Source organism: Solea solea, chromosome 2, assembly GCF_958295425.1.
Source record: "Solea solea chromosome 2, fSolSol10.1, whole genome shotgun sequence".
NCBI classification, from domain to species: domain Eukaryota; kingdom Metazoa; phylum Chordata; class Actinopteri; order Pleuronectiformes; family Soleidae; genus Solea; species Solea solea.
The window spans coordinates 830047-857999 of NC_081135.1; the positions used below are offsets into that span (position 1 = coordinate 830047).

General features: G+C 43.7%; 1 protein-coding gene across 2 annotated transcripts in view; it reads right to left on the reverse strand.

The window, feature by feature from the left end:
- The window catches only part of mgat5 (alpha-1,6-mannosylglycoprotein 6-beta-N-acetylglucosaminyltransferase), a 45698-nt gene that overhangs the window by 17113 nt on the left and 632 nt on the right, over positions 1-27953 (reverse strand). The window contains exons 2-7 of one of the 2 annotated variants that reach the window (XM_058615841.1): positions 17415-17870; positions 14146-14310; positions 13602-13928; positions 3682-3758; positions 2903-2992; positions 1430-1501 (exon numbers count right to left, since the gene is read on the reverse strand). In XM_058615841.1, coding sequence (XP_058471824.1) covers positions 1430-1501; positions 2903-2992; positions 3682-3758; positions 13602-13928; positions 14146-14310; positions 17415-17655 — 972 coding nt within the window. In that variant the 5' untranslated portion in view covers positions 17656-17870. The remainder of the gene's footprint in view (positions 1-1429; positions 1502-2902; positions 2993-3681; positions 3759-13601; positions 13929-14145; positions 14311-17414; positions 17871-27953) is intronic. The other variant, XM_058615850.1, reaches the window with a different exon arrangement.

Genomic DNA, 27953 nt, shown 5'->3' on the forward strand with positions numbered 1-27953 from the left:
TAAAGTCTGTTAAATGGCATCGCCACGGCAACCGAGGCTAGGCTGTGTGAAGAAGAGAGTGAGACGCTGCTGTGGACCATGAGTGGGATTACACTCGCTTTCACACATTCATCCAGATTAAGGATTGATGCCTGGTCCACACGCGTCGTCTGAACGTTGAAAAAAAAAACACAAACACTGCAGGTTTACGTCTAAAGTGGCAACTAAAGATTCTTCTAATCCATTAATCTGCAGATTATAATCCAGTCCTTGTTAGGTCCAGAAAATGTCAGAAAATGTAAAAAAAATCTCTCCCAAACCTGGAAATGATGATGTTCTCGGCGCAAAATCTGACTTTTAATGATTTCTGGGAGTGGAGTCGTGCCACAACTGTGCAGGTGAAAAGTGCCTTCAGGGTCTTACTTCCTGTTTAAGTACTGCACTTCCTGTATTAGCTTCCTGTGAACGAAGCCATTTAAACGGCGATTTTCTCTCAAATACTAACTCATAACGGACGTTTATTGACACGTGTGCAGCGACAACAACACTGAGCGCTCACATGGACCCACACCTCACTGTGTGTGTGTGTGTGTGTGGGTCTGTTGACGAGGCACGCGTTTTCCTGTTTTCTGAGAGGTTCTCGTGTGTGGACACGTTCCATCTCTCAGCCTCACATCTGCACCGCTGCTCGGTGAAATTCAATATTCCATTAAAACAGTTCTCATGGTGTCACTTTCTTCCACATTACACCTTAACATGATGGAGGGAGGCTTCGTGTCGACAGGAACTCACTTTTAAAAACTCTGTCACACACACACACACACACACACACACACACACCTTTAGAATTAATATATTCATTCCACTTGGACGACAGCTGGGAGACTTGAAATGTAATCTGACACTTCAATATTCCAGTGCCAGTTGGATTTTGGCTGTGTTTCCTAGTTAAAGCTGGAGTAGGTGACATTTATTTGTTGACTGATTGATCCGTCATTCGATCATAACGTCAAATATGTCCCTTTAATATCTGAAAGTACCTAAAACACTTTAAGAAGTCTGAAAAAGTCACTGTCCCACACTAAACCTCACAGAGAAAATCAGTGATTTAAGCTGCAAGGACACAGGAGCTGCTGGTCTGCTGCTGCCTCGTGTGGTCACTTTGTGTCACTGGGTTAAATCCGAACAGAACATTTTAAATACCGAATTTGACAAAATAAGTCATTTTAATTTAGTGACAGAGGCAGCAGTGGATCAACAACTCCTGTGTGTGTGATGTTAAAATCACTGATTTTCTCTATGGGCTTTGGTGTGGGAGAGTGAGTGCTTTACAAACTTCTGTCTCACAGAGACATAAAGACGTGAACAGGTTCTTAAGACATTGTAGACTTAGACTGACGTGGATTTTGGATGTGTGGCCTTAGGTCTGTTTGCCGTGTGTGTTGCTCACCTGTCTCCTCCTGTCGATGTCTTCACCGAGCGTCTTTGTCCTCCAGGGAAGACGAGGACACCAGTTCTCCACCTGTTAAACAAACCACAAGGCAAATTTGTAAGAACACCGTGTAAACGGAGGTAAATACGAGAGTGTCCTGGGACAACACCTTATGTAAACACACAGTGGACATTTAAGTTTGTCTTACATTTCCATATAAACTGTGTCTGCACGAGCAGTTGAGTCATTACACGTTGTAGGAAATTAGATTCAATTAAAAACGTCACTTACAGAGAAGCACAACTCATGATGACTTTCATTCTCCTCATTATTTCAGTCATGTTTGGACCAAAAGACGTCAGAAAAGAACAGTAAAAGTGTTGAAACTACATTTTTAATATGACCTGAATAAAAGGGGCAAATGACAAACCTTCACGTTAGTGTCAATAAAACCCATCAAAACAACGCGTCAGTCGTCCGACGCTCACCACTTCCAACTGCACATGTTAATCACTCATTCATCAGATGAATTCATTCCTGCTTTTTCAGCCTCTTCATAGTTTTCATACGACAAAGAAATCATTCAAACTCAATCATTTTTTGGACCAAACAACAATAAATGAACTCAAGTTGTAGCACTGATGTAAATCTTTAAAACATCAACACGTTCTTTCTTAAATCAGCTTTAAGATCAATCCACAGTGTTTTCAAGACACAACCACGTGTTTTCTTTTTCTTCCATTAGCAGCTAAAAATAACTCTGGAGTTTCTTCTTTTCACCAGCACTTCTGCTTCTCTGTCTTCACACTTCCTTCCTTCCTGTTTTTGTTTCCTCCACCACACGCACGCACACGCACACGCATGCACGCGCACACACTCGCACACGCACACACTCACTCACTCACACAGCGGTTTGACCCTCTGCAAGGTTAACGTGGTGGTCCGCGACGTGTATGAATTATACATGGTGAAGGGCGAGAGTGTGTCTCTCAAGACGGCCAATCCCACATGGAAACACATTCATATCGCCATGGCAACTGCAGCATCACATGACCATGGATGAGACTGAGAGCGCACATAAGGAGAGAGGGAGTAGATCTGATATAGCTGTGCTGAATTCTGACAAATAAATGTTTGTTTACTGCTCACAGGAACACAGAGACCAGGGTTCTCTGCAGCAGCGGCGGCAGCGGCGGCAGCGGCGGCAGCGGCGGCGGCGGCGGCGGCAGCGGCAGACAAACGATGAACAACGGGCGCTTAAAACAAGACGATTGTCGTGGACTAGTGCCGGAACGCGCACAAACTTATTCATGTGCATGACGAACAACAGTCCACCGTAACCATGGTGTCAACTCAACAGAGAGTCGGCCATTTTGAATTATTTTGCGTCCAATTTGACGATTTGTTCAAAGTGAAGACTGCTGAGTGACACACACCTCTCATCTGTGTGTGTGTGTGTGAGCTGCTGCTGATGATGATGATGAGACTCACCTCACTGAGGTAGATGAAGAAGGAGCAGGTGGAGCCGTCCACGCCGTAGTTGGAATAGCAGGAGTCTGAGTGCCACATCTCCTTCATCCACTGAGGAAGAGGAGGAGGTTAACAACTCATTTAAATGAATAACTTCATAAAATCAGATTGTGTTTTTGAAATGTAAGGCAGTCAGGGCGGAGTCTGTCTGTGTGTGTGTGTGTGTGTGTGTGTGTGAGAGTAGATGGTGTGTATGATATATCATACACACCATCTACTACACACACACACACACACACATATATTCTGACAACTAATCTGATGACAGATTAGGTATATTCTATAACCCTCAGACAAACCTCTCTCTTTCACACCAAACCCCAAAGAGGAAATCAGTGATTTCAGCTGCTGGTCCGCTGCTGCCTCGTGTGGTGACAGGAATTTAAATAGTGAAGTGACAAAATAAAACATGAAAACTCAGTGATGGAGGCAGCAGTGGATCAACAACTCGTTAAAATCACTGACTTTCTCTCTGGACTTTGGTGTGGGAGAGTGAGTGAGTGTGTGTGTGTGTGGGAGAGTGAGTGGAGGTGAGTGTGTGTTAAATGTCGTCAGACAGCAACACACACACACACACCTGCACACATGCTGATGAGGTCCTGTAGTTCCCTGAAGATCATTTGTCAGTCAAACACTTCCTCTCCCAGGTGACCCGTGCAGTTTGACTGGTTTTTAAAACTCAACACTGCGGCGTGACGCGAGCACGTGACGCGAGCACGTGTCGCGAGCGCGTGACTCACCTTGACCTTGCCCTCGCAGTGAGGGAAGCCGTCGAGCGGCGGCAGCTCACACTTCTCCTGAGCTCCGTTTAGAAGATCTGAGTGAAAGAGAAGACAGAGAGGAGAGAGGAAATCAATGAGGGCGAGGACGCTCGACGCCGCCACCGCGCAGTGATTCACCGCTTTTCTGGGGGAATCTATAGACTGATGCCCCGCAGCTCACCATGCCTGCCTGCCTGCCTGTCTGCCTGTCTGTCTGTCTGACACAGGCCGAGACATGACAGGACATTTCAGTTTTTCTCGTTTCTCACCACAGTGATGCTGACTCAGCTCGTTTCATCATGTTTCTTCGTGCATGCGTTGCTTCTTTAAACTAATTTTTGTTTATTTTCACGCTGCTGAATGTCAACATGATTGACAGCTGAGGACTGCGGTGACTCATGTGCAAATATTAGAACATTTGAAAAGACTTGATGATATCATGGAAAGACTGTTTCATGTTCATTATGATTTAAATAAACAGGCTCAAACTTCCATGTTGAAGCGTTTTTATCTGGTTCATATTTGACTGATTTGAATCATTTACACAGGTTTTGTGATTTTGCAGCTTCTTAAATGTGAATATTCTCTGGTTTCTTTGCTCCACATGACAAAGAAACTGCATTTTCTGAACCAACAACTCAATTCATGAGCTGCAGCTTATTAACTCCTCGTCATCCACTGTTTAGTCTGAACGTCGTCACCACAGGCGTTTATGTTGTTTATGTAAGCAAGACCAAGACCAAGACCAAGACCGAGACCGAGACCGAGACCAAGACCAAATCAAGACCAAAGCAAGACCAAATCAAGACCGAAGCAAGACCGAGACCAAGACCAAATCAAGACCGAGACCAAGACCAAAGCAAGACCGAGACCGAGACCAAGACTAAGACCAAGACCAAATCAAGACCAAAACCAAAGCAAAAGCAAGACCTAGACCAAAGCAAGACCAAGACCGAGACAGTCTGCACACTGATGGCTCCACCACAAACAGGAAGTGCAGAGTTCCTCAGGGGCCACAGACTCTGGACTGAAGTGTATCCTGTACAGTCCTGGTCCTGGTGCTTCCTCACTCATATCACACAACACAAGAAACATGTGGTTTATTTTGATGAGCAGCTGTTTTCACATCACAGCAGGAGCCACAAACCTTGAGTCACTCGTCACTCAGCGAGCGCCAAAGCTGCGAGGCCGCGAGTCTGCGAGGCCGCGAGTCCACGAGGCCGCGAGTCCTCCTTAATCAAGCAGAAGAAGCTGGAGCCACTAAATAGAACTGCTCACATGACCAAACAAAGGAGATTCTTTTTGGTTTGAAACGACGCTACGATCACCAGAGAGAAACGCACGCGATGAAGAGGTTCATGTGTCACACATGACATAATAAAGACAGACGAGATGTTTGAGAGCTCCTAAATATCCTCGTCTCTCAATAACAAGAGGTTATTTTTCTCCTTCTCTCTCCAGAGTGTTTTTGTCCATGACGTAATGTGATATTTGACAGCTGCAGAATTACATTGAGAACATCTGGTTTATGTTATTCTCTCTCATGTGTGCTCACCCTCCTCCTCCTCCTCCTCCATCATCTCCTTCACTATCCCTGATTTTCATTCTCATGCCTCTCTCCCTGTAAAAAAACACCCGCGAAATCTGCTGAAGAACCAGCGTCAATTTGTTCAGTGTCACAGCGACGCTGTAAGTGCGCTGACAGTTTCTTTTCCCTGAGCAAAGACGCTGCAGCCGTACAGGGATGTGAAATAAGTGATGAGGGAGAGGAGAGGAGAGGAAACACTCATTCTCGATGCACTTTGCAGGAGGAAGCTTGAGAGCGTGTTTGTTTACATACACACGCAGCAGCTCATCAATTACACACAAGGCAGATGTCCAGTGATGGACACCGTCCACCAAGATGTGAGGAGTGAAACATGCGAGCAGCTGGAGACGAGGTGGAGGCGGAGTTTATAAACGGCAAACACTACTGCATTTGTTTTGCAAAATTCCCCCGACCCTTTCCACGGGAAATAATGGGAATTAAGTGGAACTTTGTCCAAATTTCAGGTTGTGAACTTAAACATGGTTGGTTCATAATGTATTGTATCATAATCTTTGACTAAAACAACCAGATTTGATGAATATCAATGATTCTCCTCAATCACAGGCACATCGCTCACTACTTACTGCAGGTCTACTGCTGCCTCGTGTGGTCACTCTGTGTCACTTAACATAAAATCAGACATTACAAGTCAGTGATGGAGGCAGCAGTGGACCAACAACAACTCCTGTGTGTGTGTGTGTGATGTTAAAATCAGTGACTTTCTCTGTGGGCTTTGGTGTGGGAGAGTGAGTGCTTTACAAACTTCAGTTTCCTGTCCAACAGAGAGATAATGACGTGAACGTGTTCTTCGTGTCAAATAACAATGAAGTGAAGTTTGTAAAGTGAAAGGTCAGTGATTGTCTCTGATGGAAGCTGATCCCGTCATTGTTGTGAAAGTAGAGCATCATATATTCATTAAGACTTGAGGAGGTTCAATCCTCAGGACACCTCCGTATCTTATGTCAAACCTCCTGACCTAAAACCTGCAGTGGAATAAAGACACTGCCACCTGCAGACACTAACTAACTGCTGAAAAATATTGATCAAACTTGGACATGAGGATGTTCTCAAGTGTCTGGTTTGTGTCTGATTAAGTTTGAATGATTTCTTTGTTTGATGGAGCAAAGAAAGCAGAAAACATTCACGTTTACGAAGCTGAAACTGGTTTTCATTATTGAAAAATACGACAGCAGAGGGGTTTCCCGCTGCGAGGGTCACGTGTTTGGAGCTGGTCTAAACACACGTGTTGCTCTGCTGCCTCTGGTCCACACTGAGGGCCTGGAGGCAGAAAAACCAGATCCAGATTTTCCCATGTTGCCTCGCTCTCCTGCCCACATCCAGTTTCCCATTCCTCTGCCTTCCTCTGCGGCGCTGAGCGCAGCGTCTGGCTGTAATCAATCCCTCTTTTGTGCTCGAGCAATCTGATCGGCCCACTGTCCTCTCCCCCAAAAATATCCCGGAGAAGACATTGAGATTTTTGTTTTTTATTTTTTTGCACACGGTGAGCGGCACAAGGACACACACCAGAAAACCTCCCTCGTTCATTGCAGAGCGATGACGAATGTTCCACAGAGAAACGGTGCAGAGTTGTGCTTTTAACCTTCACTTTCCACAGAGAGAACGTGTTGTTGTGATGACTTTAAATAGAGGAGAATATAATGACACGCGTGTTTCTGTTTACCTGCTACACACATGCATTTGCTGTAAACATGACGTGCGGGTTCTCTGTCACTCACTGGCACTGAGCTGAAAATAACTGACGGGATAGTTCAGGTTCTGTGGGCCAGCTGGGACACAACAGGACGAACAACATTTTATTATCATAACATCGATGTCAGACTAAGTCTGTGACACACACTCACACGAGCTGTTGATCCAGCAGCAGACCAGCAGCTCCTGTGTCCCCGCCAGCTAAAATCACTGCTTTTCTCTATGGACTTTGGTGTGGGACAGTGAGCGGTTTACTAACTTCAGTCTGTCTCACAGTGAGACAAAGACGTGAAACATGTTCTTAAAACATCACAGACTTAAGTTAATGTAGACTTCATTAGCCAAGTCTAAAATTAGACAAGAGAAACACAGAGCGTGAGTTAGCCTGTGTGTGTGTGTGTGCGTGTGGATGAGGAGGTGTTCATGTGGAGGAAAAGAGCAAATGGACACAGACAGAGCAGTGGATTCAAACAGCTCAGTAAACAAAGGAGGAGACAATAGATGAAGAGGACGGTGTTTGTGTTTCCCCTCGTCTTTGGCACTGTGGCAGTGAGTGCAGCGTAAATCCCCCTGAAAATGCCCCAGTACGTGTCAACGTCCATAATTATTATATTAAGGTTGGAGGGGGAAATGTAAGAGCATGTGTGCAGAGCACTGGTGTTTCAGCTCCTCTCAGCACACCAGCACATTATATACACTATATATCTATTTATCTATATATGTGTGTGTGTGATATTATATCTGTGCACCCTGTATGTGAGTGACTCTCTGGTTTAGGATCGTTTGTGCTGCAGTGAACCAACCAAATAACACACACTTGACAACATCGAGTCAATAACCACAGGCTGTTAACGGAGCGTACGCATCACAGCGTCTCATTTAACTCCTCTGTATTGTATCTGTAATTACACCAGTAGACTGATGCCTTCAGGGGAATAAAGAGGGAGCTGCAATATTAATTAATTCCCCTCTTTAATGACTATTATTGCATAAAAATGAGGGTTTTATGTATTTTTAACCACTACAGTACAAACAGAATGATGGGTACACATCTAAATTAACTACTAACATTGTCATGTGGTTTTTGTTCAAATCTTTAACACAATGTGTTCTTTAACACAATAAAGACACAATCATTCAGAAAACAAAACCAGACCACTACCAAAGACTGAGGACCAGGACCTAGAGTTAACCAGACCACTACCAAAGACTGAGGACCAGGACCTAGAGTTAACCAGACCACTACCAAAGACTGAGGACCAGGACCTAGAGTTAACCAGACCACTACCAAAGACTGAGGACCAGGACCTAGAGTTAACCAGACCACTACCAAAGACTGAGGACCAGGACCTAGAGTTAACCAGACCACTACCAAAGACTGAGGACCAGGACCTAGAGTTAACCAGACCACTACCAAAGACTGAAGACCAGGACCTAGAGTTAACCAGACCACTACCAAAGACTGAGGACCAGGACCTAGAGTTAACCAGACCACTACCAAAGACTGAGGACCAGGACCTAGAGTTAACCAGACCACTACCAAAGACTGAGGACCAGGACCTAGAGTTAACCAGACCACTACCAAAGACTGAGGACCAGGACCTAGAGTTAACAAGACCACTACCAAAGACTGAGGACCAGGACCTAGAGTTAACCAGACCACTACCAAAGACTGAGGACCAGGACCTAGAGTTAACCAGACCACTACCAAAGACTGAAGACCAGGACCTAGAGTTAACCAGACCACTACCAAAGACTGAGGACCAGGACCTAGAGTTAACCAGACCACTACCAAAGACTGAAGACCAGGACCTAGAGTTAACCAGACCACTACCAAAGACTGAGGACCAGGACCTAGAGTTAACCAGACCACTACCAAAGACTGAGGACCAGGACCTAGAGTTAACCAGACCACTACCAAAGACTGAGGACCAGGACCTAGAGTTAACCAGACCACTACCAAAGACTGAGGACCAGGACCTAGAGTTAACCAGACCACTACCAAAGACTGAGGACCAGGACCTAGAGTTAACCAGACCACTACCAAAGACTGAGGACCAGGACCTAGAGTTAACAAGACCACTACCAAAGACTGAGGACCAGGACCTAGAGTTAACCAGACCACTACCAAAGACTGAGGACCAGGACCTAGAGTTAACCAGACCACTACCAAAGACTGAGGACCAGGACCTAGAGTTAACCAGACCACTACCAAAGACTGAAGAACAGGACCTAGAGTTAACCAGACCACTACCAAAGACTGAGGACCAGGACCTAGAGTTAACAAGACCACTACCAAGACTGAGGACCAAGAGTCGACTCCAAACACATAAACAAGTTTCTGACAGTTTCTTTAAGCCACCTTGTGTTGTTGTTGTTGCTGTTTGTTTGTTTACAGCTCTGTGCTGACGACAAACAACCAAAGTCTGGTGCTTTGCATATGTGAGTGAGTGAGTTTGTGAGTTTGTGAGTGAGTGAGTGAGTGAGTGAGTGAGTGGAGGATAATGTAAAATATGCACACACACACACAAGCACAAGCACAGACAGGCCCTGTCACTGTGTGTCAGGTCAGAACAGGATGTTGAGGTAACAAACACTTCCTCCTCACATCAAAGGCTCCTGCTGCGTTCACTCGGTTACATTTTTGACTTTCAAGGTTTCACATCTTCTTCTTCTTCTTCTTCTTCTTCTTCACTTTCTGACTCGAGACTTCACCTCGTCATCCGTCTAACAAAAAACCCGTCACACTTCCTGTTTACACAGAAAACACCGCGTCGTACGTCTTATCAGTAATATCAGGATATTTTTAGCCCGTGTCTTGACACATGAGATATATCTTGGTACATTATTAAAACAAAGCGGTTTCTCTGAGCTCATTAAAGATACTGGACCCTAATCATTCAGTTTATGCCCTGGCTTTTTATTCTTTATTAAGTGTAGGAAACAATAACATTGCCAAAAAATAGGAAGCAAATAAATATTCTGGCTTTTGAGTGAAAAAAAGGTTCTTATTTCATTATCATTTAAAATGAATGAACTTAATATTAGAGACAGAAACAGCCTTCAAAACCAGGGAGAGGCAACATTATTGAGAACATGAACAGTGTGGATTTGACTTTATATTCATCCATAATACATAAGTCAAATAAACAATAATTGAAGTGGTAAAAGAATAAAGCTTAAAAGTAAAATCTTGGATGTTTTAAAGTGTGATTATCTTTAATAATCTTTAATAAAGGATATTTTTGAGTGTAAGAAACAATAAAATTGACCAAAAAATATGGTAATTCTGCCAGGACACAAAAAATCAGCCTTGAAAACTGTGAAAACGAGCTGTTCTCTTATATAATTTCATTTATTTGTCTATCACTGTATTATTTTATAACATAAATATCATATTTGACTAAATTCCCTAATATCAGAGACTAGAACAGCCTTTAAACGCAAGATCTACAACTAAATGTAACTAATATTGATTAAATATAGATATATTGATCAGCCACAGTGTAAATGATGGCTTTATATTATTATTCTAATTATTATTATTATTATTATAATTATATATGCAGAAAGACATGAGTAAAAGAAACTCAAATCAAGGTTTGAAGAGAATAAAGCTGTAAAAGTGTTGAGTGTGCTGGAGCAGACTTATTAGCACTAACATGCGTGTACTTTATTAGCATCGATCCGTGCTCTGAGGAGTGGACAGACTCTGACATAAACCCAGGACTGAGGCTGTGTTCAGGATTAAAATACTCTAGTATTGATGTCACGGGGAAAATAATCCCCGAGCCTGACACTCCTGGATAAGCATCTAAAATAAAACAGTAAGAGGTCAGGATGAATGAAATGATGATGTAAGCTGGGAGCCTGCCATCCCCACACAGAAACTCCATCCCCGTCTGTCCCCTTTGTTGACACGCAGCGTTTGGATCTCGTCTTTCACAGAGACGAGCTAACGGGGCCGCGAAGGCCGATCAATAACTGAACGATACAAAGCCGTGAAGGCGACGCCCTGAGCTGAGACTGGAGAGAAAACAGCAGAGTCACGGACGACAGGACACAGCAAATCAGTGTCACCTGCAGCCTGACGGAGACTGAGAGCAGGGAGACTCATCACCCGCCTCCTCCTCCTCCTCCTCCTGCTGCTGCTGCTTAAAAACATACTTAACTCATCCAGTTTCAAAATAATTGACGATTAATAATCACTTGATCAATTAATTGTTGCAGCCTCACCGAATGATATCACCGAATGATATCTACATCATGTTCTGTCTTTATCTCACTGTGAGACAGACTTTTCCAACAGGAAACTGAAGTTAGTAAACCACTCACTCTCCTACACCAAAGCCCACAGAGAAAACCAGTGATTTTAACATCACACACACACACACACAGATGTTGTTGATCCACTGCTGCCTCCATCACTGAGTTCTAATGTCTTATGTTGTTAAAAATTATCATTTAAAAACCTTGGTTCAGATTTCCCTGAGTGACACAAAGTGACCACACGAGGCAGCAGAGGACCAGCAGCTAAAATCACCGTAACACTCAGAGGTTCTTCATAGATTTTCTTCTTTTAAGCGCCTCGACTCCGTCCTTGAACCCGAGACACTGACAATTAAATCCAGGGATAAACTAACGACACTGGGTGATAATCTGCGATCTGTCTGCAGAGAAACATCAACCGCGGCTGCTGCTGCTGCTCCTCCATCTTGATAACAGCCTCTCTGAACGGCAGACATGTTCCTTGACTGTCCACACTCTTATCTCTGTAATTGCCTTACAGTCAAGGAGGAGCACTCACCCACTCATTCACTCACCCACTCCATGACAGGAGACATGCACCACTGAAGTACTGTGACCACCACAAGCTTTGACTGTCAGGGCAGTGAGGGATGATTAATGACGACAGTAACCCTAATCCAGGCACTTTTCATTTATGAGATTAATGTCTGGTCCGTCGTAAACCTGAGGAGACGTCTTTTTCATTCTATTCTAAAGAAAATAAAGTTCTTATTTTACAACAACTCACTTTGTCTGGAGAGAAAATGCAGATCAAATGTGTTTGAACGCATTTTTAAAGTGGGAGGAGCCTCGTCCCAAAACCACGTGAGAATCAAACTGGATCGCCGCCCGTTTCCATGGAGATCCTCCTGTTTTATGACCTCACTTATTAAAATGAAATCATTATCTCTATCATTTATCTTTATCATTTGAGTCAAATTAACTGAGTCTTTTATCATTTATGTGAAAATAACTGACTTTTTTTTATCATTTAAACCAAAATAACTGACCTTTTAAATAATGTCTTAATAATTCAAAAAGTCAACATAATTGATTATTATTATTTTAGTTTCATAACTTAAGTCAAACTGACTTTTTTAATACATTTAGCCAAAATAAGTGATTTTCTTCATTAGTTCAGTCAAAATAACGGACTTAAACATGATTATCACATGACTTGAGCATTGATTATTGTTCATTTCAACTGGAAAAGCTGAATGAATATTCTGTTCTTTGTTTAAATCTGAAGACAAAGTGAGTTTCTTTAGAGAGGAGAGGAAAACAGCATTAATCTGCTGATGATGTCTCTTCACCGTCTCTTCACCGGCCGTCACGTCACGTCTTCACAGCTCATTGTGCGTTTGTGAACGTGAACAGAACCACCTGAACGAGACCACGCGCTCCCTCAGTGAGAGCCTGCACAAACACAGTCCCAGCAGAGGCTCGGATAAACCACAACCTTGGATAAACCAGGACCTCAGATAAACCTCAGATAAACCAGAGGCTCAGATAAAACCAGAGGCTCAGATAAACCAGAACCTCAGATAAACCAGAGGCTCAGATAAAACCAGAGGCTCAGATAAACCAGAACCTCAGATAAACCAGAAGCTCAGATAAACCAGAAGCTCAGATAAACCAGAAGCTCAGATAAACCTCGCTCCGTCAGCGCGCCTCAATCCATCATCTCAACGTTGGCAGTAGAATCAATGAAAGTAATAAAAAGAGGTTACGCAGTGAGAGCAGCGCGAGCAGCGAGCCTGATTTGGATTAAGTCCCAGGATGTGGTCTGGTCCCGTCAAGTACCGGCTGAGTTGCGTGCACTTCTGCTCACAGCTCTGGGCAATGTCGTCCTTTATGAGAAATGCAAAGTTCTTATTCTAGTTCTCTCTGGGTGAAGATTCTCCTTCTCCACTGTCAGACCTGTTAGACCTCAGAACATCTTCTCCAAAGTCAAATTCAAACTCTTTTCTCGCAGCGTACATCTGTAGTTCACTTGAATGAATACTTAAATGCTCAAAAATGATCCTTTTGCTCATTTAAACAACATAAAAGTGACCACGTTAAACCACGTTTTAAAATGTTTGTGTGATTTTTCAGCGTCTTAAATGTGAATATTTTCTGCTTTCTTTGCTCCGTATTACAAATAAAGTCATTAACTTCAGCAGTGCCGGATCTAAAAAATTCTACATGGGGTGGCAACACGGTGGCAAGAGGTCTTGGCAGGGTGGCATGGGAGGACGGTACGCAGCAATCCCCAAATGTGATTGTGATGCGACTGTACTGCTATTTATATGGAAGGAGAATAAAACCATACCATGTGGTCCAGGGGGAACGGCAGTAGGCCTAGGACCCTCTTCCTCCCTGTCATCTTCATCTGCCTGGTGGTCACTCCCTGCCTCTGTCCCACTTTCTGAAACTGCAGCAGCCTCGTCTTCTTCATCCATCACATCTTCTTCTCCTTCACTTACTTGTTCATCTCCTCCTGTTGCCTTCTCCTGCTCTGAGCCTCCTGGTCTCTCCAGTACACTACCTTCTCCTTCATTTCCCTCCTTCTCTTCCTGCTGTGCACTCTTCTTATGAAAAAACCTTTCAGTATCCCCACTAGCTTTCCTTTTCATTGATCTGCTCTCTCTTCTCTTACCTGCAAAGTCAAGACATGAGAAGCTCTGGTTGTCCTTGTATCACTACACTGTTGGACACACAACAGTTATGTTTAGACTACTTAATGCTATTGTCTTTGTTATTGTCCCAGTTAGACAGTAAAGGATGTCTCCTGGCTGCCCCCTCTTGCCCCCCCGTAGCTCCGCCCCTGTTCTTCAGGTGTTTTATCCCGATGTCAACACCTTTTATGAGCCTACCTGCTACGTTCACCTTCTCCGGGTTGGTGGCACTGGGTGTGGCGGTGCCGATGGCGTTGGTGAGGTTTCCCACGGTGCCGTTGTAGATGTTCTCCACCTTTGACTCGAGTTTACCCAGCCGCAGCATGATGTTGTCCAGCAGCACCGCCAGGGTCTTCTTCAAGTCTGCAAGGACAAGAACGGTGGAGGGTGAGGTTTACGACAAGAGAAACTACACAGTTTCAGAGACATGAATGTCATTTGGATTTTTAAAAAAACTAATCTGAAATTTAGCCACTTCACAAAAGGCTATCTATGTCTACGATGTCTTAAGAACACGTTCACGTCTTTATCTCACTGTGAGACAGACTTTTCCAACAGGAAACTCACGTTTGTAAACCACTCACTCACAACACTGTTGTTGATCCACTGCTGCCTCCATCACTGAGTTCAAATGTCTTCTTTTGCAAATTAAACTTCTTGTTTCGATTGACCTCAGTGACACAAAGTGACCACACGAGGCAGCAGCAGACCAGCAGCTCCTGTGTCCCTGTGAGCTAAAATCACTGGTTTTCTCTGTGGGCTTTGGTGTGGGAGAGTGAGTGTTTTACAGACTTCAGTTTCCTGTTGTAAAGTGTGTCTCACAGTGAGATAAAGACGTGGACATGTTCTGTAGATATTGTAGAGTGCTTTATTGAGTGGTTAAATGTGGTTTTCCTCACATCCTGCACTGACTGTGTTCAGGCTCACGTGTATAGATGTGTTGTGACTTGATGGATTATCACTGCTGCCTGTTTGACCCTGATGTTTAATCTGGATTTTCTCCGTATCTCTGTTGTCTGTGAGAATGTCTTCATATTCATTTCTCTGCAGGCAGTGATGGCATTTACGGCGCCGCGTCCACTCATTTCTCCTCTTCATACATTAAAGACAACACGCTCGGAGCCTGGCGCAGAGAGACGCCCGTGCGTCTGCTAATTGCCGCTCGTCTATCACACACACAAGTGCCACATTTTCCCCTCGCTGCGATGCATTTGACACGCCACGTTTCATCGCGTCACAGAGACTGGCAGCGAAACAACGAGGCCCTGGCACAGGCTGCAGCCTGCGTGTGAAGACAAATGCCAGAGCGTTTGTCGGATTTGGACGAGATCTGGGAGAGAGAGAGGAGAGCGGAGAGCGGAGAGCGGGTTTGGAGCAGCAGCCTTGACAACGAACCTAACCAACTAACCTACCCTCGTATCTGTGTTGATGTTGCTGATGAACACACTGCTGTCCCTCGTGTCCAAAGAGAGGACACCACAGAGCTTCAGCGTCCATGGAGCTCTGAGTAACTATGTTCACTCACTCTGCTGCCCGGTAACCAGGTGAGTAACCACACACCCAGGGACGCTTTGCTTCCCGTCTCAATGTTTCTGAGGTGAAGTAAAGACACTTAACTCCACTCTGCATTAAAGGAACATCATTTAAATGTGAATAGTTGCTGGTTTCTTTGCTCCATCTGAGAACATCATCGTCTCCAGGTTTAAGAAACACAAAGGAACTGATCAGCTCATCAATTATGAAAACAACTATGAGCTGTAGCCTGAAAATGTGCATGAGCTCAACTCTACGATATCTCAAGAGGAAGCTGGTAAACCAATGCCTCGTGTGGTCACTTTGTGTCACTGAGGTCAATCTGAACAAAGGACTCTTAATGCTGAAGACATTTGAACTTAGTGATGGAGGCAGCAGTGGATCAACAACTCTGTGCTGTGACGTTAAAATCACTGATTTTCTCTCTGGACTTTGGTGTGGGAGAGTGAGTGGTTTCTTGTTTGAAAGTGAGATAAAGGAGCAGAACATGTTCCCTGCTGGCAGCGATGTTGTCCTTAAGAGCTCCGCTGGTTCTCGGCAGCAGCAGCGGACACGTCATGAGCTCATACAAGCACAAAGAACAGGAAAAACCTGAGCTATCACTGTTGAATAGGATCATATGAAGCGTCTCCATATCTGCCCAGTGTAACAGCACAAAGGAGGAGGACGCGGTGACCTTTGACTCTGCGGAGCTCAGAGAAACTCCCAGAGACTCTCAGTCCCCACAGAGCAAGTACCAGTACAAGTACCAGAACCAGAACCCTAACCCACAAAGACACGACACGGTGTCCGGTGGCTTCTCAAAGCATGCTGCACCCATCACTTTCATCACATCCTCGTCACACCAGACTCCAGAGGACAGAGAGAGAGACAGAGACAGACAGAGACAGAGAGAGAGACAGAGAAAGAGAGAGGCATTTTACCACACCCACAAACAGTCCTTCAGGAGACACAGTATGAAACAGACCAGCATTCTGGTTTGACGGCTCATTGATGGGAAGCTCAGGAGGAAACCCTGTTTCCGACTGAACTCAATTATGAAACCTATCATGACAAATCATCAGCCAATGAGCAGACCACAGGAAGCAGCAGCCGGGTGCAGACTCACGATGTGATCAAGCTCGTCAGTGATGGTGATGACGAGGGTCATCTGTAAATGCTTCACTTTTTTGAAAACTGCAGCAAAACAAAGTAGACAGATTCAAATGTGCACACACCAACTTTACTTGTTATTAAAATGGTGGGTTTGTGTTTCACCGTGGAAGAGTTTTAGACAAAAAATGATTTCAACACATTAACGAATAAAATCCAAGTCAGCTCAAGTCTACAAAATCTATGTCACATGTTCATGTCTTTATCTCACTGTGAGACAGACGTTTGTAAAACACTCACTCTCCCACACCAAACCCCACAGAGAGGGGACACAGGAGCTGCTGCTCTACTGCTGCCTCGTGTGGTCACTTTGTGTCACTAGAATAAATTGTAATGAAGAATTTTGAAAGCCAAAGTGACCAAATAAGACATTAGAACTCAGTGATGGAGGCAGCAGTGGATCAGCAGCTCCTGTGTGCTGTGATGTTAAAATCACTCATTTTCTCTGTGGGCTTTGGTGTGGGAGAGTGAGCGGTTTACAAACGTCAGTGAGTTAAAGACGTGAGCATGTTTCTCAGATATCACAGTTATGAACTTGAATCAGTTGAAAATGAAAACATGAGATGACTGCACTGCTCTCTCTGAGAGATGATTTCACCTGCAGGAGCTTTGATTTATCCTCTTGTTTCTCAGAGACTTAGAGAACCAATCAATTCCAATCTCAGGTTCCTAATGAAGCCCCCGCCTCACCCATGGAGCCGCACAGGTCTATTAACCGGGGTTTAGTCTGTATGTGTGCTCCAAAGACTAAAAGAAGTCAGTTCTCTTCCTGTTCTACTCACCGTAAGCCGTCATGGTACCCACGTAGGGCCCGTCCATGACGCTCTGGTTCTCCTCTGCCAGAGCTTTGATGTATCGCTTGCTGAGGTCGAGGATCTGCTGGCGCAGCACGGCGCTGTTCTCGTGGCTGGCCCTCTGCTGGATGGTGAAGTGCAGCAGCATCATGCCCCAGATGAAGCCGAAGCTGACCAGGAAGAAGCCCAGCTTCTGGGAGGACAGCTTCCACAGGAAGGGGGTCGCCATGGTGACTTCACGGGGGGACGGGGCGGGGGGACTGCTGTGGCGCTGAGTGGAGGGAGTGTGGAAGGGAATCAGGGAGGCAGGCGAGGCATGGCGGCGTCACTCGGTGTAGGTGTGGCGGGTTCTGGCAGGCGGCCTCACCAGCATGATATCCGTCTCTGAGCCATCGTCCTGGTACTGGAGCAGCTCAGTCCAGACCATGCCGGACCTGTCTCATCCTAATGACACACACACACACACGAGCGGGTTAGTTCACAGACAGAATGAGGGTGTGTTCCTGCTCCGTCCCACAGTGACAGTTAAAACACTGATAATCACCCTGAGACTGTAACAATGTTATCAGACAGAGCTGCAAATGAGAGGAGGACACTTCAGGCTCCAACCATGGAATCTGCCACCAGAGTGTTTTACTGTTCTGTCTTTATTTGAATGAACTGAATCCCAAATACACAGCAACCCAGACTCACTGTGACACACACGTATCAAAGGCATGTTCACCTTTAATCATTGTTGACATGCAGCAGCCCCACAGAAAGCTCAGAAACACACACTAAACGCCAAGTGATGGAACTACACCAGCCGAAAACAGCACCGGAGAATCCGTGTAGTCACGTAAAACAGCAGCGACTCCACAGATTCCAACGGTACCATTTCTATCGCTCTACGACTCACTTTCAAGAAATACAAGCGGTAATATTGTCTTACCTTTGCTGTTTACCAAAACAACAACAAAAACTAGACTTCCCAGCATGCTTTGCTCATACGCAGTGAGGGAGCTACGTGCAGAGAGCGAGTGCTTTCCAAACTATGTCTGTGTGTATGTGCAGATTTAACTCAGCAGGACTTTCAGTGGCCAGAGTGGAAAAACCTGAACTATGACTTTAGAGCACAGAGCTGCACTGTGTCCTCACTGGATCAAACCAACATTTACATACAGCCGTTTCTGCTCAATATCTGCATTATTGTATGAAAATGCAACAAAAAAAGCAAACTCACGTTGTGTTGACACAAATGAAACCTGACTGAACATTCGACTCTGTAGTGGTAGTATAAAAACAAAGAATAAAAGCCTTCTGCAGTTCCTGGAAGAGACGCTGTGACATTTCTGAGTGATGCGGCTGTGGGGGATTCATTTATGCACCAGTGTTTACACTTCTCTGCAAACATAAACATTTACAGAGCACACCATCCATCTTCTTCACTGACAACACCCACAACACAAACTCAGAAAACCCAGGGAAGGAAATATTCCACAGTCAGGAAAATGTCAGGAAAAGCTCAAATTGTTCTTCCATCTTTAACTTCTGCTTTCGGTCACTTGTAGTTGGTTGCTTAGCAACAGAAAACCATACAGACCAATCAGGAAGAGACTGGGGGCGCCTGCGACATCAAAGTTTCTGTTCCTCCACACCGAGACACAATCCTCACAGTTTTCAAAGTAAAAGTCTCAGTTGCTGTTCATCCACACCGAGACACAATTGTCAGTTTTCAAAGTAAAAGTCTCAGTTTCTGTTCATCCACACCTAGACACAATTGTCACAGTTTTCAAAGTAAAGGTCTCAGTTTCTGTTCATCCACACCTAGACACAATTGCCACAGTTTTCAAAGTAAAAGTCTCAGTTTCTGTTCATCCACACTGAAACACAATCCTCACAGTTTTCAAAGTAAAAGTCTCAGTTTCTATTCATCCACACCGAAACACAATCCTCACAGTTTTCAAAGTAAAAGTCTCAGTTTCTGTTCATCCACACTGAAACACAATCCTCACAGTTTTCAAAGTAAAAGTCTCAGTTTCTGTTCATCCACACTGAAACACAATCCTCACAGTTTTCAAAGTAAAAGTCTCAGTTTCTGTTCATCCACACTGAAACACAATCCTCACAGTTTTCAAAGTAAAAGTCTCAGTTTCTGTTCATCCACACCGAGACACAATCCTCACAGTTTTCAAAGTAAAAGTCTCAGTTTCTGTTCATCCACACTGAAACACAATCCTCAGTTTTCAAAGTAATAGTCTCAGTTTCTGTTCATCCACACCGAGACACAATCCTCACAGTTTTCAAAGTAAAAGTCTCAGTTTCTGTTCATCCACACTGACATTAGCAGCGTGTTGCGATGACGGAGCTGCGGCTGACACCGATGCACCTCTGATCGGCCTCAGATCAGAGACCAGCGCTGGTGCTTATTCAACGTTTCTCATCATTAAACACACTTCCTCGTTGCTGCGCTGTGAGCAGGCTGATTAATGCACACATTAAAGTGTAATACGCTGTTTCCCCGCTCACTATCCTCCCTGCTGATTGAGCCAGTATCAACACATTTGGCCCCAACCCTCCAGCGTTGTTTGCCCGTAATGTAAAAAGCCGAGCGGCTCTGCAGCACTGGTGGAGCTGTTAAATAGTTCATCAAGTCTAAACTGACCTTGAGGCGATCTACACACACACACACACACACACACACACACACACACACACACACACACACACACACACACACACACACACACACACACACACACACACACACACACACACACACACACACACACACACACACACACACACACACACACACACACACACACACACACACACACACACACACACACACGGCTAAATTATGTCCCCTGGCTTTAGGCAACAACAACAAAAACACTGCAATCAGGGCAAACCAAAAGAGATAAAGCAGAGAATAGATTAGATGTTCTTCTTCTACTTCTTCTTCTCTCATCTGCATTCTGCTGCTGCTGTTGCTGTGACACTGTGAGGCAGAGCAGAGGGAGGGAGGGAGAGAGGGTGGGAGGCACTTTTGCTGCCTTGCTTCTGAGCTGCAGCTTCCTAATGTTCTTCCAAACCAGGTCAGAACCCTAACACCACAATGGATGCAAAGAAGCATGAGAAGATATTAGAGGTCGACCCACATGGTTTTTCTATGGTCTGTGTACTGCAGTGGTGTTCATTATACACACATCATATATATGTATATATACAAGTCCCCACCAGGTCGAAAGGGCTGGGGTTCCCTGGGTGCTACTCAGTGTGGCAGCCCACTGCTCCTAATTCTAGGATAGGTCAAATGGGGATTAATAAAAAATATATATACACACTAAAACACAGCCCGGTTTCAACATGAATGTCCTCTTTATGTTGAGACACAATCTCAGTTTCCATTCGTCTCCATGAAAACACAACCCTGAAAATTCAAAGAGTCTCAGTTTCACAACCTGGTTTTCAAAATAAATCTTTATGAATTCATCCACACTAAAACACACCACGTCCCCACTATACATTTTTATATGACTCAAAACCTGAACACACGCAGAAAATTGATGGAAAACGTCAAGAAAGTGTCTTGAAAATGATTGAGTTTGAATGATTTTTCTGTCACATGGAGCAAAGAAGGCAGACAAATAGAGATTTTTAATATTAATTATGGATTAGTTTTGGATAAAGCAGACCAGACCGAGTGTTCTGTGATAAACAACCTCGTCGTGGCGCTTTAACCGGTCGCTCTTGTCCTTCAGCAGAGACAGAGACGTCTGATGTTATTAGGGCTGCAGATTGCTCCACAGAGCGCTGCAGAGATTTCCTCTGTCCACACAAAAGGAGGAAGAAAATGAAGTTATGAAATCAGAGAAGAATCAAAAGCATTTTCTTTAAACTAAAGACGGAGGGAAGCAACACGCGTCCAAACGTGTGAGACTCCAGGTCTGAGCCGTTTATCAAAAAAGAGATACGAGGCTTTTGTGTTCTGAGAGAAGCTGCTGATCGTATTTCTGCTGACTCATGAAACCACAGACCCAACAAGAAGAAAGTTACAGATCAAGAATGAGGATCTGTTTTCATCATCACCTGTTTGTCTTGGACGGTGATGGTCACGATGATCCACTCATTCCAGGACCTTAGGTTTGATAATCTTAATTTCTCAGATTATCAAACATAAGGCGAGACGTTAACATCTCCACTCTTCTCCTCTGCTCAAAGCTCCGCCCCCAAAGGCCGGAAGTTGTACTTGTAAATATCTAATGTTTGTGAGATTATAAACATATAAACAGATATTTGCAATTATTTTGTCAGATGTCGACGGGGAACGAGTTCCAGACGACAGCGACTCCACGTGACGATGTCCGGTCGCTCCAAAACTCAGTACCTGATCAGCAGGTGTATTTTCACACAATAAAATACAATATTTTTGCTTCTTAAAAAAGTGTTGTTTGAAAAATATTGACACAAATCTAATACCATAATATTAAAGACTAAAGTCAAAAGTCTTGTAACCTTGTGCTAACACATCCTCTCAGTTACCTCCTGCTCTAATTCAGGATCATTTGTCTGGCAGGACGCCCTCTGGCTCCCAGTGAAACTCCAGCGTGTCGACAGCCAGCTAAAGTTGATCCTCTGCAACAGGAGATGATAACATAACGACATGCTGAAGGTTCCTTTTTCAAATCGGCACATAAAAACCCCCGAGAGGACAGAAACAATCGGCTCTTTCAAGCCCCGAGAGAAGCCGCCGTCGTCCCCCAGAACCTGCTCCGGAGGACGACGGCGACGGAGCTGAAATTTCAGCTGAAAACTGCGCCATCAAACACGCCGCGGCACAGATAAGCACAGGCACACACACACACACACACACACACACACAAGCACATGAGCAGATAACTATATATATACATATAAATATCACTGCATCACTGTCAGATGAATCATCTCAGCCTTTGCCCGTGTGTTATCATACGCTGCGTTGTTCAGAGCGAGGTAAACACTGTCCATTTCCTCTGCATCTGTGATGGAGGCTGATCATGTGAGCTTCAGTGAAGTTCATGTATAAAACTTCCATAATATACAGGCTGAGAGCTCGTTGTGTAACTACCCAACAGAGAAATATGCTCAAGATGTAGCTTTGCCCATCAATTATGGATCACGCCTCTATTTTTTAAATAAGCTTCCATATAGCTGTACTTGAACAGCCAGTGCTCTGCTGCAGTGGCAGCCAGTGAACTCACTCACACTGCACACATCCGTACAATCAAGAAATCTCAAATAAATCTCAAATAAATGTCAAGAAACGCCGTCAGAAGAGCTCCAGACTGCAGACGCCTGCCCGAGAAACGTCACCGCTTTGGGTCGCTCCCAGCGTCACGTTGCCACGGCGCCACGGCGATAGCGATCTGCACGGTCACGGTACACAGCAAACAGGAAGTGATAGCAGTGCATTCGGCAGCAGAGTCAGGGGTCAACGCGGTGGTCACGTTTACAGCCCACAAGTACACTTGTTCATGTTTGTCACCATAGTTACACATTTATCTGAATGTAATGTAAAATGTAAGTGGAATTATTATCAAAAAAGAATCAAACTTAAATTATTAAATGAAGAATTAAGACTTTTAAACATTTAAAAGCGGCACCGGAGAATCAGCGTCTGCTCGACAGCAGAGACTCCACAGAATCCAACACTACCATTTCTATCACTCATCAGGTTTCTTTGGGCGAGGGTCCCATCTGCATTTACTCTGGCACAGTGGCATCTACAGTGAAACTAAGATTATCTTTGTTTTGATACCAAGATCATTCACATAGAGCTTGTAGGTGCAGAGATAGACTCTATTTAGTTTGGGCATGTCATTTTCAAACAGGGACCCCAAAAAGAGGGTCGGTGAAGAAGAGTTCAGGGAAAAAGAAAAACATCATTTTGATTTGTTTGCATTTTAGGAACAAACTGATGAATAAATGGTGAAAATAACAGTAAACTGCATCTCTTACAACATGCACGGTCATTTCTGACGAGCAAGGAAGCTAAAACCTCCAAACACCAATAAAGTGGATGTCATGTGACACCAACTTCCAGTCGAGCGGCGACATACCGTGGAATGTAAACAAAAGGAAGTGAACATCTCATATTGATGAAGGTGTTCTGAGGAGGTGGAAGTGAAATGTGTCATCTCAGAGACAACATGATCCTGTCCCTGCCGCTGCCATGGAGACCAGTGTGACCCTGCATCTTAATGGACTCCTTCACATTAGCCCCGCCTCTCCGTTATTCATCAGAGAAGCGGCTCGACCGCCTCACGAGACCGTGTCCAGCTCGTAATGGGATCTGTGGCGTGATGTGCACGGTCCCTGCTGCAGATCAATGTTCATGTTCTGTTCACTGAGACACTGCAGCGGCTTAAACTCTCTCCGTTCCACCATGTAATGTTCACACTGATTTATCAGCAGACGAAGGTAAAATATGTTATAATATCAACAGAAGAATTACTTTTGTTCTGTCCGGCTCTGCTTCTTAAAACTCCACTCTGCTGAAGATGTGAGGCGTACGATCAATGTCTAGTTTAAGAATATTTTCACATCATTATCTTGCTGTTCAACTAAAGTTTGTAAACCACTCACTCTCCCACACCAAAGCCCACAGAGAAATGGAGTTTGGTGCAGACGATTTTCAAACTTTAGATTTAGACCAAAAACAGGGGAAAAAAGCACAAAACCATTCATAAAATAGACTAAAAAAGGCATAGATTATGATAGGTGAGTCATCTTATCCTTTGAGGGGACATCAGACACTTCAGAGTCACACAGCCACGCCTCCAAATACCTGAACTATGCCTTTTATCTGTTATCATTAACATCAGCTCAGGTTTGTTCCACATATGCATCCTGGAGGCACCGTTCAGAAACCCCAATGTCAATTGAAAATGAACGTCTGAGTCCAAAGAGAGTATTCTATTTTGTATTTTTATATTTATTTTATATAAAGTTGTTATAATTTCCCCCAAAAAGTGTATAAATAGCTAAAAACAGCCACTGAGGTGAGATCTTTGTTCTGTGTTCCTAAAACAAGAATAATTATTACACAATAACTCTTAAGAAAAGGTGTGTGTGTGTGTGCTGCATCAACTGTTTAGGGACAAGAGACCCAGCTTGACCTCTGACCTCCACCAGCCTGGAAATACAGTGGTCCTTGGAAAGACCAGACAGCGAGGCATGTTTTTTTTCCCCACACTGTTGCGAGTCAGTGAACCTCTCACTGTCACCGACAGGAATCAGATCAGCACTTTTACACGCCGAGTCTCACAGCGCTGTCAAAACTTAAAGAGTTTGGACACAATAAAAACAAACTAAGAGTGAGACGTCCCTGTGTTTGTGGCAAAAAAAGATTCAACTCGTCATCAAGCTTACATTTATCAAGATAAATAAAACTAATACATTCACTTCAAGTGTAACGCCTGAAAAAAGGTTGATATTTTGATGATAAAACTCCACTAGATCCATAACCTGAGTGTGGATTTACTGAATAATAAACCTAATCCTAATTCCACGGCTCTTAATGCACATCCAAATCCTCTAAAAACCTTTAAAAAGGGCCTCAGGAGTGGAAAAGTCTCCCCATTTTTTTTAACCTCAGTGACATAAAACGTACGTAATGAAACCACGTTGTATTCTTAATCAGCTCAAACACAGGGAGAGTGAGTGGTTTCCTGCTGTGAGAGACTCGCCTCAAAAGAATGGAAACACCTGTTTTAGTCCATGATATAGTAACATGGTTTCTATTTGCTTGATCTTACTATTAAACAACCTTTTCCTGCACGAAACTGAAGTTTCTAAACCACTCACTCTCCCACACCAAAGCCCATAGAGAAAATCAGTCAATTTTAACATCACACACACAGGAGTTTTTGATCCACTGCTGCCTCCATCACTGAGTTCACGTCTTATTTTGAAAACCTTCGTTCAGATTAACCTCAGTGACACAAAGTGACCACACGAGGCAGCAGTAGACCAGCAGCTCCTGTGTCCCAGAGAGCTGAAATCACTGTTTTTCTCTATGGGCTTTGGTGTGGGAGAGTGAGTGGTTTACAAACTTTAATTTGGTGGCTAAAATCTGTTTATACAGCCATGAATTCACTGAGAGTGAACCCCTGTTCACAATAGGGGGCGCTCACAGCACAGTCTCATACCAAACACACTTGTGAACTGTGGTTTTAAGTGTGTGTTGTTTCACACAGACTGTGGCTGGAAATTAAATCACGTTTAGACATTTCTGAGATCAGTAACCACACTGACAGGTGTGTGTGTGTGTGTGTGTGTGTGTGTGTGTGTGTGTGTGTGTGTGTGTACACACTGAGAGAACAGGAGCCCTTTAATCACAGAAAGGCCGAGTGTTCCACTTCCCTGCGTGGCATCCATCACCACAGCCCACTTCTCCATCTTCAATCCCTCCACCCACAAACACCCCCCCCCCCCACTACACACACACACACACACACACACACGCGCGCACACGCGCGCTGCAATGATTTCTTGCCAGTGAAGCAAAGCTCCTTTTGCTCAGGATTTATAATCCCAGGGTATGTGGTTAAAAATGCGAGTGAAAGAAGTCTTTATAAAGGCGGGGGGGGGGGGGGGGGGGCGTTCACTGCTCACCTCTGACCACTCACTACACTGAGCTCACTGACTCCACCGCCGTCACCTGACAGGAGACGCCGACACGTCCGTCTCTGAAGACAAAGAGACGCCGATAACGCTGGATAATCACATCAACAGCTTCTAACCTGATTCCATCAACCTACTCGTGTTGCACACTTCAGATTACCGCACACTCGTCCAGAGCCAACAGCTTCTCCGCCTCCATGTTCTCGTTACCTTTAACGACGGCTACGAGCAATTAAAGGGGCCGTTAAACTTTTACTGGGGGAAAATCTGGAGTGAGAATGTGAGTTTAAAATGTTTTTACTGTTGTCTGTTGTGTACAAACGACATGAATAATGTGTGATCTGTTCTGATGTTCAGCATCCAAAACAGCTGTTCACTGTCAAAGAGGGACAGAAGACAAACAAGACACACAGAAGACAACCAAGACAGAGGAGAAGCTGAAGAAGATGTAGAAGACATGGAAGACCGAAGATGACAAAAGAAGACATGGATGACAAAGAAGAACACGGGGACAAAGATGAAGAAAAAAGATGATTAAGACAAGGAAGAATATGGCAAAGTCATAAGAGACATCACAGATGAAGAAGACAAAGACATAAAAGGAAAAGAGAAGACAAAGACGTAGAAGACAAAGAAAAGGACAAATATGAAGGAGAAAAAGACAACTAAGAAGACGTAGAACACATAGAAGACGTAGAAGAAGATGAAGACAAAGCACTAACTAACGAGCAGAGGGAAATTTGTCCAACTGTCATTTTGATTTTTAATCTGAATTTAATTCAGGACAAAGTCACAGTGAGATTATCTTAAACCTCTGAGCGTGAACACGTCACACCATCACATGAACTCATCATCACTAACAAGAACGACAACAATATTCAACATTTTTATCAGACAATTATTACATCTATCAAGGATGAACTCTTGATAAAGATAGAAAATGTTTACGACATGTTTGCATTTACATACGTTTATTTGAATGCATTCTTTATATTTTGAAGCACTTTAAGAGCCACTGACACCATGTATTGTGTCGCTCATTTCTTTTGGGTGTTTCTTTCACTCGTTTTCTCTCAAGATAAAGTTATCAGACACTTCACAGCCACTGCCCGACACCAGACGACGAGAAGACGCCAATGACTGCACCATAAATAATAATGCAATACTTCTATTGTTTATCTCACGATAAGTTATCAGAAAGAAGAAAGATGTCAATGAACGACACCACACACACACACACAGTAAAAATTAAAAACTGAATTATATTGTGAATATTTGTGACACAGTTGAAGATATTTATGATATAAGCTATAAATTAATCGACAACTAACTTAAAAATCTAAGTGAGTAGTTAAATTTACGAATTAAAACAAGTCCTTTTGATTTTTCAGCTTCTTAAATGTGAATATTTTCTAGTTTTGTTTTGTTTTGACTCCATTAAACAAAAAAATCAACACAATTGATTAATATTAGTTTTAGGGCAAAACAAGACATTTGTGACATCATCTTCTGATCTTTTATAGAACAAACAACTAATAGATTCATCAGTTTGAGCCTTTTTCCTGATTAGTAAAGTTTTTTTTGATTTTTCAGCTTCATAAATGTGAATATTTTCTGGGGTTTTAAACGACAGCAACAGAATCAGAGAAACGTCATCATGTATCATCTGCATAGAAACAGACTTTTATTTATTCAAACAAACTTGTTCATTTTTCAGCTTCTTAAATGTGAATATTTCCTGGTTTCTTTGCTCCATAAAACAAATAAATCATTATGTGTTTGAGGACAAACACAAGACATAATTTGGTAGATTTGAATGATTAATAACGACAATAAATGATTAAAAAATTGCGAAATGACTTAATAAAACGAAGA